At 38.4% G+C, this 14,234-nt stretch overlaps 1 protein-coding gene across 2 annotated transcripts; it reads right to left on the bottom strand.

Annotated features, from left to right (window-relative positions):
* Positions 1 to 1,933: 1,933 nt before the first annotated feature.
* LOC581164 (F-box only protein 31) lies at positions 1,934 to 13,843 on the bottom strand. Of its 2 annotated transcripts, none has more exons than XM_030975884.1 (9): positions 13,773 to 13,843; positions 10,197 to 10,412; positions 9,069 to 9,134; positions 8,357 to 8,433; positions 7,535 to 7,708; positions 6,748 to 6,914; positions 3,784 to 3,937; positions 3,377 to 3,621; positions 1,934 to 2,508 (listed from the first exon to the last, which is right to left on the bottom strand). In XM_030975884.1, exons 2-9 carry the CDS (start codon positions 10,342 to 10,344, stop codon positions 2,349 to 2,351), a joined length of 1,191 nt encoding a protein of 396 aa, XP_030831744.1. In that variant the 5' UTR covers positions 10,345 to 10,412; positions 13,773 to 13,843; the 3' UTR covers positions 1,934 to 2,348. The 2 variants fall into 2 exon arrangements, with proteins under 2 accessions (XP_030831744.1, XP_030831745.1); XM_030975885.1 differs by having other exon boundaries at positions 10,197 to 10,399; positions 13,773 to 13,838.
* Positions 13,844 to 14,234: the final 391 nt, after the last annotated feature.

The following is a 14,234-nucleotide window of genomic DNA, read 5'->3' as shown; positions in this document are numbered from 1 at the left end:
CTACTTCGATTAACTAATCAGTAAAACACTACTTCATAAGCATGCACTGGTCACATGTGATTCCTATTCTATAATAACTGCAGTACCGTACACGATTTGAGATATATGAAGTGTACAAGATACCAATGGTTTACATGATCACAATCTAGAAAAATTAAATTAATTCTACACGCACTTCAATGATAATTATGATTTAGCTGAAATACTTGTATAAATCTTTAAGTTCTTACATTTAATTTCATCAAGTACTACTTCAGTGAAAATATGCCCCCTTTTCAAAGTATGCTTCCAAATTAGATGTACTGCAAAGGTTCAGAAAGAGTGAGAGAAAATGAATACAGGTCCTGAGGAGTGTTTCAAAAAGATCTTAAGTCGAACTTAACTCTAAGCTGAACTTAAATATTATGGAGAGCCATTTGCAGCCTTAAAATAAAATATATTCAAATAAAAAATTCAAGAATTTTAGACTTGTCATAAATTACACATCAAGAACATGAAATCTCCTCGATAATAGAAAAAAAAGAATTGACATTTTATGCCTTTTACAATAACTTTTACAAAATATTTTCAAAAATGCTAACGGCTTTCCATAATTTTTAAGTCCAACTTGGAGATAAGCTCAACTTTAAATCTTTTTGAAACACTCCCCAGGACTCGAAGAGCTCATAATCCTGGCAAAATGTATTTTTGTCCTCTGTATGAGGATGAAGAGACAGATTCCCTGAATTCTCTTGACTGCCTTGTCCAATGGCATCTTGTAGCTAAACTTGAGGTCTGGTAGTAAAATTGCATTTCATAAGTCACTGGCTCAAAATAATCTGGTCCATTTATATAAACAAGAAAATGAAATGTGCTGGACATCACATTTTTTTCTGAAAATCGGAACACATGTCGACACTCCTAAGACTGTGTGCTATGTATGCTATGAATAATGAATGTGTTCAGGACCATTGGCTCAATTTTGTAATATTTGCTCATTAATCCGCTATCACACACTTGCTCCCCAAATCATTTTGCATTTATATATTTGTTGTAAGTTTTATTTAATAATGTGAATTTTTTTTTATATAAAAACCCAAACCATACATTTTCAGAATTATTGCAAATCATATAATCTCTCTTCCCCTTTTAACCAATCAATTACATGCGTGCAATACATGGGTTTACTCCTACATCAAATATTGAATATAGAAGCCTTATAGGATATTGCATAATATGAAATGAAAGAAATTAAAGGTGATCAATTTCGTACACTAACCAAATTCTGAACTTCAACCCTGGGACAAACCCCACACTTAATTCCCACCCCAACAGTAAACACATCCTAACATTTGCAACCCTTCATCCCAATCCTATATAGTACAACTCACTCCCAGATTCTTATCAAATGATTGGTCATGCGCAGTCACATGTGATTCATTTACCAAGACTATTGCACAAAAAAGTGTAAGTTACTGGCTCGAAATGAGTACTTCAGTGAAAAATTTCCCCTTTTCAAAGTATGCTTCCAAAGTATACTGCAAAGGTTCAGAAAGAGTGAGAGAAAATGATTACCGGTACAGGACTCGAAGAGTAATTTTCTCTCACTCTTTCTGAACGACAAAGCGTGCAATAGTTTCCAGTACTATTGCACGCTTTTTTAGCGGATGTACATGATGCACGGTAGTGCACGTAGAGGTGAGAGCGCTTAAATACTGTGTGTGCATGGGCCTATTCTTGTGCAGCACTATGCGTACATGGGTATAGAGGTAAGTGCGCTTACTATATCTATCTCTGCGCACTAAATTCAGCCTTATTAAACTTGAGATTTATTTGTCAACCATACTATACTGTCACAAAACAATCTTGAATGAATTCTTTTTACATCAAATAAAAAGGATGTAGGAGTTTCGTTGTATAAAACAAATGATGCATGTTTTTATTTGTTCATTATCAATCCAGCCTTCTTGATGCTGTGTGTATCTATCGCACTCAGCCTAACAGCTTTGTGCAATAGATACACATGGCCTCAACTTCAGTGTGGATAGATCGTATAATGAACTCGTGCGCATGCATCATTTGTATATCATATTAGCACTTTGTAGGCACCTTGAGCATAGGTATGTTACAAATGAAGCTATCATCATGACTATTGCTATATCTTTGAGGAAATATGGCCCGGAGGAAATACTGGAACATCGCTCAGCGCCCACTGCCTGCCTCTCTATCCTTCACCCATTAAAGGAAGAGTCGTACACTCTAAACGCTTGTCTGACTGGTCATTGTGTTTGCATCGGGTCAGGGAGCAAGCCTCATGAAGTACCTTCGGCATCGCACCATTTGACTTTCGACGGAGAAGATGGAGTCGGTCACGACCATATGTCCTCTTTCACTCTGCTGTAAATACTGACCGATTTTAGCTTTAACCAGAGGAAAGCCATAACGTCTTCATTGAAGATAATACAGTGGGCTGGCGTCCTCTCAGCATCCCTGAATCCTGACATAGCAATCAATCCTGTACCATAGAATCTGAAAAATTAAGTAAAATGGAAATAGATGAATGGTAACATTTTGACATGAAGAAATTATTGTTTGTATATGTTGTATTATACCTTACATGTATATGTTGTTTGTTATTCAGTTATATTATATTTGGAAAAATGCAGAAATAAAATCAAATAAAAAGATAATAAAATATTACTAAAGGAAGCTGTTTTCGAGAGTATACATCTACAAGTGGAGGTGTTGTGGTATAGTGGTTCATTCACTTGACTATGAATACAATGGTCGAGGGTTCGAATCCCAGCCCAGCACTACAACATTTGGCAAATCATCTGCATTTGCCACGCTACACCTACGTGTACATGGGTATTTGATATGCTAGAGCACTTTATGTTGCTGCTTGGCTATCACCAGTGTAATAAGGTTGGAGCATCAGGAGTGTCACGCCATGACAGACGTGTGTGCTATAAAAGAAGACACCACTATTATTATAAACTATTCTAAACCCTTGATAATGTGGAAAATGAGAACTCTGGTGTACCAGAGTTACAGTGGAACATAACAGAGCTCCAAAGTAGAATGGAGGTATATCATTTGAAACTTCTCAGATCAACATGTTTCTTAACCAAACAGCATATACCAGGTTCATGAACCTCTGTAGGTTAATGGCAAGGGTTACGTGGAAGACAACTGGGGAGGGGGGGGGGGGGTGGGAGGGTAGTTGTGGCAAGATAATCAATCAAGGTCTCGGGTGTCTCTCGGTCTCTCGTCCAACTCAAGTAATGCCACGATCATGAGCCTCAAAGGGAAGATGAAAAGGGTTGTGAGGTGTAATTCTGGGGGTTTGGGGTGGGAGGGGGGGGGATCTAAAAACTATAGGAGACGGCACTCTCACCTTTGTTTGCATCTTCTCAGATCAAGTCCCGTCTCTTCACCCAACAAGGACATACCACGATCATGTACCTCCGAGGAAAGGCGGAAGGGTTGCGACTCCTGTGGTTGTTCGGAGGATGGTCTGACGATCTGCAGGTCCAGGTCCTCTAAAGCGTGTACGCTCTCCTGCTGGACCAGGTCCAGGACCATAGGCTTGTCGAGATGGACCTCCAAAGAGACCTTGGTAGCAGGCACATTGGGATCACCCTGTAAATGCATAAGGGCATAGATATATTAAAAATATGATCATCCATGTTCTTAATAAAAAGAATAAAACAAATTATTTATCTATCTATCTATCTATCAAAGAAAGTTCACCAGTAGATAATCCTAAATCCCCCTGAGAAAGATATGACACTATTCACTCACCGTGATTTTCATTCCCATCATGCGGTTGCCCACGTACGTCACGTAGATGAGCTCGATCCCATGCCCTCCGTATGTTCCTTTGAAGATCCCTGGTTTGACTGGCATGTTGTCTACAGTCTTGGGGGGTTCCAGACTCTTGAAGGTGCAGATGGAACTGTGATGTAAAAAAATAAAAAAATAAAGAGAATGGAAGGGATGTAAGTAACATAAATGTATTTATCTAAACTGCAGGAGAGTTTGATGCTTCAAAGTGTGTATATATATATACACAAAGCCCGTTAATAATTGTTTAATGATATGTTTAATACCGCAAACAACATAATCAAATGATATCACATGTAACTTTCACAGAATAACTGGCCAACAAATGGGCGAGTATGTAGATATTTTGGGAGTTTTGAGCCAGCTTTGTGACTCCTACTCATTGTTCACGGTGTGTTTAGAACACAACTGGTCCCGTTATGCACTTTACAGATCTAGGCTTTACATGAATTTGTGACTAGCATAAACTGTATGGCCTGTATTCTGAAGTCGTGTCTAACTTAGCCATGTCTAAAGTTAAACAACTGTTTAGTTAGACACGACTTTAAACGCGAGGTCGCGTCTAAGTCCTCTCTAACTAAATTTCGTATTCTGAAGTCGTGTCTAAGTCTCGTCTAACTAAACAACTGTTTAAGTCCTGTCTAAGTCGTGTTTAACTAAACAACTGTTTAAGTTCTGCGCAAGTCGTGTTTAACTTTCAGTCACGACTTCTGCGCATGCCCAGTAGGCATTAATTCTGACGATAGACCCAATGCGCATGCGCGCGCCCACCGGATAAATAAATTAACACACACAGTTAGCTATGCGTCTGCTGGAAGCATGGTGATGTGATCGTGACGTAATGACTAGACTGCATGCATGTACTGTGACGTACGTACGTACTATACACGTACACTGGATTGGCGGACAGTACAAACACACTAATAATATCACTTATCAGTGCCTCAGTGCTTGGAAGAACCAGAAAAGAAACTTCTCCAACAGAATGGTTAGTTTATTATAGATTATGGAATTTCCAAGATGTCACCATTAGATAAGAATAGTTAATATTATCGAGAAAAAAAATCAGGCTACACAAGAAAAAATGCACGAGGATGCACGTACCATCGTTCTCCCCCGCAAGTTCGGGGTCAGCAAGTAGAGTGTATAGTAGACTTTGAAAAGAAGCAGAATCGCGCCCTTAAAGTTGATATTCTAAGACAATCCCAAATATTGAGATAATTACATCAATAGAAAGCTTTTAACCCCCAGAATAACACTAAATGGTGTCCAACTGACAAAAACAAGTTTAGAATGGTGAATTTATGCGAGTAAACTCTACCCAATATCTAAGTCTGAAACCCGGAAGTACATGTAGAGTCGGGCCTCTATCCGTGACGTCACAAACGGGACTCATGGGCTCAGTGAGAGTGAATGGCAGTGATATCCCTATGTAAATGCTATCCTGTCAGAGCTTAGATTTGTTGTTGTTAATGAGTATATTTGATGGATTTTCTGTTTTCATTTGAATGAAGAATAACGAAGCAATACTTTCCAGTCGCTGATTTCTTTTTATATCCTCATATTCACCTATTTGGTAGAGATTTAAGACGAGTTTACTGCTTGGGAAACAAGGTTAAATCATGCACGTATGAATAAGGCGGATGCATTATCTTGTCATCAGATAAGGTACAGGAGCAGTTTTGTAAAACGAATAGGCCTAGAATTATGATAGTACTTATCATAGATATGTGTGACTGCCTCAAAAAAGGATACAGTACCAGTTAAACATTTTATGTTGTAAAATATCAAACTTGAACGAGATCATGCAAGCGCGCTTCCTCTATAATATTTTGACAACGTCTAGTGATCGAACAATATTCATCCCCGAGTGATGCGGCTCTTGCACGAACGTTCGTGAAGCGAGCAGAATCGGGAGGTAAGACCAGGCCGCTGCTCTAGGCGCGGCTTGCTTGTGATGGAAGGTACGTTGGCATGTATATGTCATAATTGTTAAAAGGGGAATTGATATTAATACTATGAAATATTAGGAGAAGGTAAAGAATTGTACATAGAATCATGATTTATTAGACTTTTCAGCCTTTGAAACAAAAATAACCATTAGATCGCATCTCTCTGCACATGCTTTCTATGGAACATCCGGGTACGTGCATATACTCTTTCCCGGACGTGATGTCATATATAGTAGATCAGCGCCGTGACTGATTTTCTATGCAAAGAGAGGCGGATATTTTCGACATTTCAATTAAGGATTTCGAGTAGCCAGAATTTTTTTGTGATATACTATGTAAGTGAAAAACTTATGAATAACATATGCTTGCCGTAGGTACCAAATTAAGGTACATTTATTTGCTTAGAATATCAGCTTTAAACAGGACTTAAACAACCCCTTGCAGTTGTCTAAAGTTAAACAGGACTTAGACAGGACTGTTTAACTTTATTTAAACACGAATTCAGAATACGAAAAAAGTTAGACACGACTTTGTGACTAAAGTTAGACGGGACTTAGACAGGACTTAGACAAGTGTTAAGTTAAACAGGAGTTAGACACGACTTCAGAATACGGGCCTATATGTTTTGTACTGGGGGTGTTTCATAAAGCTGTTCGTAAAGTTATGCATGACTTTACGAATGACTTATATATGAAAAGCCAAATGGGATGCTCAATCATTTTTAACTGCATCAACTAAAGTTGAACTGTGCAGATGTAGATTAACATTCTTGTTATAACAAACATTTTTTAATGCAAAGTATATATTTTGCCATAATTGATTTTGGGTTATTGAAAATATAGTCACACTTTGTTAAAACATCAGGAAAAACTTTGAGCATCCTATCTGGCACTTTATATTTAAGTCGTTCGTAAAGTCATGCGTAACTTTACGAGCAGCTTTGTAAAACGCTCTCCTGTACTGCACTTACTCAAATTCTTCGAGCTTCATATACTTCATCTTAAGATGATCCACATGGAACTCATCAATGGTGAGATCATCTAGTTCCTCCATGATCAAATCATGGAACATTGATGCCCCATGTTTCTTTGGTTCATAACAATTTAATGTGAATTCAGGATCTGATTCTGAAGATTTCTAGGAATCAGATTAAAAAAGAACATATATGTTATGTGTCATTACATATACATAAAATGTAGGCATGCATTATCATCCAAGATGGCGGCCCGCATGTTTTGCCTCTTCTCTTAGACCAATATTATTAATTTAAAAGTCATGAAAAGGCACTAAATAACAACAAACATGGTCTACAACAACTCCACATGACAAAATAATCCCAGCTATGAATTTTTCTGAAGCATTTGATAGCCAAAAACTTTAAAAATTTCGGGGAAAAAAAAGAAAAAAATCTGCCGATTTTTTTACTGATCATTTTTATTGATCGGCAATCGAAAATTATTATCCGATCACCCCTGATCGGCTCAAGATCGGCCCCCGATCCGATCATCTGTTACAGGCTCAATCTGAAGGGTTAATTAAATACACACAAAAAAGTACAGTTCATATACAGTAGATACATGTTTCTGCATCATTGTTCCAACAGTAGACTATACACACCAGAGGTGGATTGTATTGAACAAGGAGAAGTTAATCCATTACCTACACCCTGTACTTGACTTCACATGTTCCTGTATTAAGCATATGAGAGTAAAAGAATGCCCTAGTTGACTGGTTAAGAAAAACAAAGAGCTAATTACCCGCGAGATTCCTAGTTTATGTGGTCCACCCTTCCCCTTCAGGCACTCTAAATGAGCCAGGCCATCCTGCGGGTCAAGTCTGACCTGGAACAAGTCCTTGACCCTGATGGGCAGGTAGACCCTGGGGTCAACGGGTGTGTAGTACTGGACAGCTTTGATCATTCCTTCGGTCATCTTAAAAAATGAAGATAAAAAAAGGATTGGAAAGATTGAAGTCAGGAATGTCATCATCAAGTGGTTTGAACTAATGCCGTACCATTCCACTTATTTCTAATAGAAACCTATGTAATATATTTCATGGATTTTAACTCTCAGTAGGTAACCATGACAACCTAATCTTTAAAAAGAAATCAAATTCCTGTAGTGATATTCTTTACAACTTAAGACATCCCACTTTAATTACCCACCTTTCTAAGCCTAACTTCAAAATTTTCCAGAGTTATCAAATGTCCTATGTTAATGCCAATCCCATCCTAGCACAAAGGATCAATCACAAAATGGCCATTTTTTTCCTTGGATAGAGTTGTCAGACTTGACTCTCCAAGCATGACTTCCATTATGGCAATCTAGCATTTCAAGGAATTGATTTCTGCTAGGTGCCCAATTACCTCAACTGGGTCTCAAGTGGCAAATGTAGATTTAATGTCTTGCCAAAGGAGATTAGTGCTGTGGCAGGACTTGAACCGCAAACCATGTGATCTACAGTCCGATGACGTATTCATTAGACCACAACATGTACACATTTGATTTTGTATACAACATTGCTTGAATTCTCTAACCAATTTGTTTGTCAATTTTGGAATCATTTTATTTATATCTTACCTGGATTTTGACCAAACCTCCATATGGACCCCTCTGAGCCTGCCATACACCAAGTAAATGCCCATAGGGATATAGAACTATGGATAAGATCAGAGAGAAAAATTAACAGCACAGACATCCAATCAATAACAATACAATGTTAATCACCCATCATCTTCTCAAACATTCAACAGCAAGAATATTTAAATGATATTCCTCCATCCTGCCATTTAACCCAAATCCGTCTGCTTTATTCAAAATAAGATCAGAAGAGCTTTTTTGTGTTGAAATTCCTTTGCATTTGTTTTTAATGATAGATTCATCTTTATTCAATATTGCTTACGACTTTGCAAAAACATATCAAAACATATATATAAATATACATACATAAATACATTTTTTTTTAATAGATCCAGATCATATATAAAGGCTTGTTTGCATGTACATGTATGAAACGTACTGAAACATACTGAACTTCTTATGACACACAAATAAATGAGTACATGTAGGACCATTGTACTCTTGTCATCCTGTATGATTTAGGTTTCCATGGTTACCTACTGAAATTAAAATGATCTACGGTGAAATAAATGAATGGGCTCACACAATAAGGAATACAGTTCTTCACATGCTGACCTTCAATAGAGAACATATCAATTGATGTGTGGGGACAAAAATGGATCATTTAACAACAGATTTGCGATTGTCTATACATTCAGGAACAGCTACCTACCTTTTGTATAAAGCTGTCGGTATGACTCCACTTCCGGTTCCTGTAGTTCTGCATCAACACCAAATTCTGATTAAAAGGAAATTAAAAAAAAATATTATATCTTCTGACTTCAGGTTGAAATGGATAATAATATGAAGGTAAACTGAAATTCTCAATTAAAATTATCAAGCCACTAAGCCACAAACTGAGTCTTTACTGACTTCAGAATGTTTCATGTTGCAAATGTCTCAGCATCAAAACTAAATATCAATATCAATCTCTAAAGAAAATTTTCTTGCCCTAATACAGCCATCATGGCTAATTTGAGAATGTCTTATGTGACAAATGTTTCAGGGTTTAAGTCAAGTTAATTCAATGTGTTTTGTTCTTTTCTAAACAAATTGTGTTAAGATTAATGATCTGAGTATACCAACACTCTCTTCTATTCCCTAAAGCATCACCAGCAAACAATTGATGGAACCCTCCAGATTTACTACGGGATCTACACTCACTCTATGCCATGGGTTAGAGATGGATTGTTTAGTCTAGAGTCTGTATACAATTATGCATGAAATACAGGTTCAAACTTTTTTAATTTGAGGAGTCAACAGTAACACCTACATTTATTGACCCTGTGTCAAAGATCAGACCTGCCAACCTCTGGAGTTCAAAAACTTTATTCTTTAATCCCAAAAGTTACATTTTACTGAAAAAAATTGTATTAAAAAAAAAGTAAGGATCAATGACTCTTACAGTTCCTACATTCAGGAAGAATTTTTATGGATCGTTGGGTGAATACGCATGATTTCGTCATGACTGGTGTATTCGATGAACTTAATGAACATCCCCAAATTGCCGACGTGAGATACTTGTAGGATACTTTACAGGAGAGAATGGGCATTTTGCCATTGAAAATGGCACACACATTTTTTTAAAATTAAATCATATTTTATTGAGGAAAGTCGTAACGTCGTACATGTATTTACTTCTAAAAATCGTACAAGTTGGCAGCTATGCAAGATGCCTGTCAATGTCAAGCCCCATTTTATAATAACTTGAAATTATAAAGAGCAGTTTTGTTACATAAAACTTAAAAAGATACTTGGTTTGTAGCCAAACAGAATCAATCCTTATCAAATTACTTTGTACCTTCTTTGCATTTTAATAGCCAGACGGCCTCGACCAGAGAAGCTTCGTGAAATTCCTTGCATGTTTGGGCCACAATGGCCAAGTCTTTACCAGGCAGCCTGCAGAATATACTGGTAATCACCTCCAGAGGAAGTTCATCTATGTTCATCCTGAGAGAGGGGGAAGAGCTACCGTTCCGAGCCCTTCTTTGTGATCTCCGACTCCTGATTGAAAATGTTAAAAAGAGTTGACTGTTTGACAAATTGATCTGAGTTAGGTATTTGAAATGGGCTACAGACAACTTAAAGGCTTTAAATGCACATAGATAGTTAGAGGTCTATTAATTCCAAAATTGCTAAGTTCTAATGATTTTTAAATATCAAGCTAAGGTTAAATGGCCCATAAACTGCAGCTGCATACTAAATATTGCTTATTTGCTAATGATTGCCATGCACTACTGCACTTTCGTACAGGAAGTGCTTCATTTCATCACACGCACTAGCGTCCACACATGTGTGAAGTCTTGGGAATGAGGAAACCAACGGATGTGACAAAATGAGGCCACAGTTCCAGTAGCCTGAAAGCTAAGTTTAGTCTTTTGTTATAGACAGTTGTTCCACAGAGACTACATTTGGCTCTACTTACAGCCTCTATATAGACACAGAAGTGCGATTCACAGGTTAGTGAGGGGAGATTATGCAAAGCAGTTTGGGAATGATTGCCAATCTTATCGCCCACAGTAGCTTCAAGGAAGGAATAGCTGGGAAAAAAAATCCTATTTTTATGTTTTACAATTATTTTCATTTCAAATGAAAATTAGATTTCATCCGATTCCGAAGAAAATCACTAGATAATTCCCTGTTGGCGTTGTGCGTGCAGCAATTAGGGTTACCATCTTGTATGGCCATGGGGAAGGTTGGCAAATGTCAGTTTCATCACAAAAATCCCCATACCTGACAGTTATTTTGACATTTTGGTGAAATAAGCCACTAACAATCAAGTGTGTACAAGCCTGAACAAGCTTTTTTTTTAAGGAGGGGAGGGGGGGGGGGGGGCAACTTTGAACCAGAGTGAGACAATGAGCGGTGGGAGGGGTACAGAGCTTTTGCATTTTTGGACTTGAAATTGTTCAATCTGGTGCACAGGGGCGAATCCAGCCGGCGGCAAGGGGGGGGGGGGTGGGCCCAATGCGAGAGAAAAAAATTCAAGTAGTGCGTTCCGTGCATGTGCGGAGAGGGGGACTTTGTAAATTGGCATGGGGTCCAGGGAGCTGAGCCCTCAGAAGCTCAGGGGTTTTAGCAGGCCAGGGGGGGGGGGCGGGCGGAGCATCATTCAAAGTGGAAAGAGCCCCAACAAAAAAAGTGCACTTTCCGGCGAAAAGGGGCACTTTCAAAGGGAAACATCAAAGCGAAAATATACAATTTTTTAGACATTGGTATATACCCCTACCATTGTGATTACATTATCAGGGATGATTTCAATGTTTGTTTCTTTCTTTATATGGTCCAAGATACTGTTTAAGAATCATACATGTACCATGCCGTTGGGTGTGATGGTATGAATATCTATTAGTGAGCAAGTGAGGCGAGCAAGTGAGGCAATCAAGCAAAGAATTTTAAATTTTGTGAGGTCGAGGGCAAAAAATTACATCTTATAAAGAAAAAAACACATTTCTAATGGGGTTTTAAGCACAATCTTACCATGAAAAACTGAAAAGATCTTTAATAAAAAACATAATTATATCAATTTTAATTACCATCGAACGCAGCGAGCCAGATTAGAGAGAAATTAAAGAAAAAGTTGCTCTTAATTGCTTTAAATTATTATTAGAAGCACTTTTTATGGGGAAAGGAAAAGGGGGCACATTTTCAAAGGGAAAAGGTCACTTGAAGGAAGATGACGTTATCCATTGACAGTAACAGTTTAAAATATGACTGCAAGAATTTTAACAAAGAGCTCAATTTCGATGAAGAAAATAATGAACATATATGAATAATGAACATTACGAACTCTTAGCTTCTGCTCAGTTTTTCCTTCATAATCATTTTGCCTTGCACGTAGACTAGAAGGGATGAGATTTAGATGACGTTGTGGGCGAGAGTTTAAAATACGACTGCAAGATTTTTTTTTTTTGTGGTGATGGTTATTTTACCCGACTGCTAAGAAAGCATAAATGCTTGTAAGTAAGCAACCAGATGGTCGACGGCTTAAGGTCCTCTCCGAGGGACCTGGTAATGAGGAATAATGCCTTACCATAGGGCACTAGCGCATCGACTTGGTTTCGAACCCAGGTCATCGGATTACAAGACCACTGCTCTACCAACTGAGCTATCGCGCCTCCTCAATATCAGAGCTACCAAGTATCACACATTTCGAGGGTCTGAAAATGCTCTTACGCATGACGCGCACGCTAGATTTTGAAAAAACGTTGTACCTTATACGTGTGTTATACCCTCGCACGCGCGCTTGCGCGCCGAATCATGAAAATGTCACGCATTGCCGATCTTTGAACTTGGCGTCTCTGCAACATGGATGTCGATTTTGACCCATAATTTCCAGAAAAGGAACCATTAAACGGATTATACAGTCAAGTTGGTAAGTGGAATCGATGTAGTTTAGCCAAGGCCTAATTTTCAATGACAAATGCATCGGATATGAATCCGCTAAAATGTAGTATTTTGGGCAAGAGTTTTGCCCATAATTAAATGGCCAAAACCCTTGAACAGGAGCACCTATGGAGGGATTCTGTCTCTAAAGAGAGGAGCCGATCCGGCCAAACCAGAGGCTAACAAACAAAAGAGACAGAAATTTTTGGTCTACCCGAGAGAGGGTCGATAGAGTCAATAAAATCTTACAATCTTACAATAATAATAATAACAAAAACGTTACTTGTAAAGCGCTTTCGACCAAAGTCTCTAAGCACTATAACAAGCAAAATAGACTGATAAACAATTACAACAAAACAAAACAAGTGCAAATAAACCTACAATTTGCAAAACATGTATAAGACACAATATGTGAACAAACTTAGTTAATCATCGCAAGCAATTTATAAATTTGAATAAAATTAATGTGTCTTACAAACAATCTCATTCAATCAATCCTACGTAGAACTCTAGGCGCATACAAAGGGATTGAGCAGTGATCATTATTTCTGTCTACAGTTCCAGCAGCTAGCAGCTTTCCTGCAGCAGTAATCCGATTGCATATTGCATAGAGTGAGAGATCAGAAATGCTGCGCCTGGACCCTGGTATGATCAGCACTGTCGCTTGTCCCAAGTGCACTGTCGCTTGTCCCAAGTGCACGGAGCTCGGAGCGGCTCGGCCTTGGCGCGGCGCTCAGCTCAGCAGCAGCGAGCTAGGTAAGGCCTAAGCTAGGCCGCCTGCAGCATGCGCAGCTTGATAGGCCGAAGCTACCCGCCCGCGAAGGCGGAATCACTCACGGAATCACTCTGCAATGTCAGACATGGCACGACACTCGAGCTGAATTTCGAACGTTCTGCATGTAAGAGTTTGAAAACATTATTTCGATCAAGGCTTCAAACCAAGTAAATTACCGGCACCACCTTCTCTGTAAAAATTTACGTGGATACGTACCTCGAAGATATGGAAAATCGTTAAAAAAAAAATCTCTCAAACTCTCTCGCCTGGTTCTCTCCGCTCGATCCCAAGCCTATAGCCTGAGTTGAACGATCTTTGTGTATTGCGCAATCGTAAGATTTCGCTGAGTGTGCGTATACAAACCGTACGTACCCACGTACGTATTATATTGGACTCGTACAAATTACGCAACGGGTTAGCGAAATTTAAAGGTGTGAATGTTGAAGTGAATTAAAGGAAAAATTGGAGTCCAAATAAGTTTGTCAATACCAGCTGGCAGGCGCGTACGCATTTTTTATGTGTATGTTTTAGCGGAATCCCCCTTTTGGTTTTTTAAAAGAAATAAAATAATAATAATAATAATTAAACAAACAAAAACTGTGGTAGATCTAATGGGTGACCCAAAAGCTGACCTTACCCCCCCCCCAACGAAACGAATATCGATCGGCCAAATTTTCC

The sequence above is a fragment of the Strongylocentrotus purpuratus genome, unplaced genomic scaffold (assembly GCF_000002235.5).
Source record: "Strongylocentrotus purpuratus isolate Spur 01 unplaced genomic scaffold, Spur_5.0 spur5_scaffold_8, whole genome shotgun sequence".
Lineage (NCBI taxonomy): Eukaryota > Metazoa > Echinodermata > Echinoidea > Camarodonta > Strongylocentrotidae > Strongylocentrotus > Strongylocentrotus purpuratus.
This window is presented reverse-complemented; position numbering and strand designations above follow the sequence as displayed.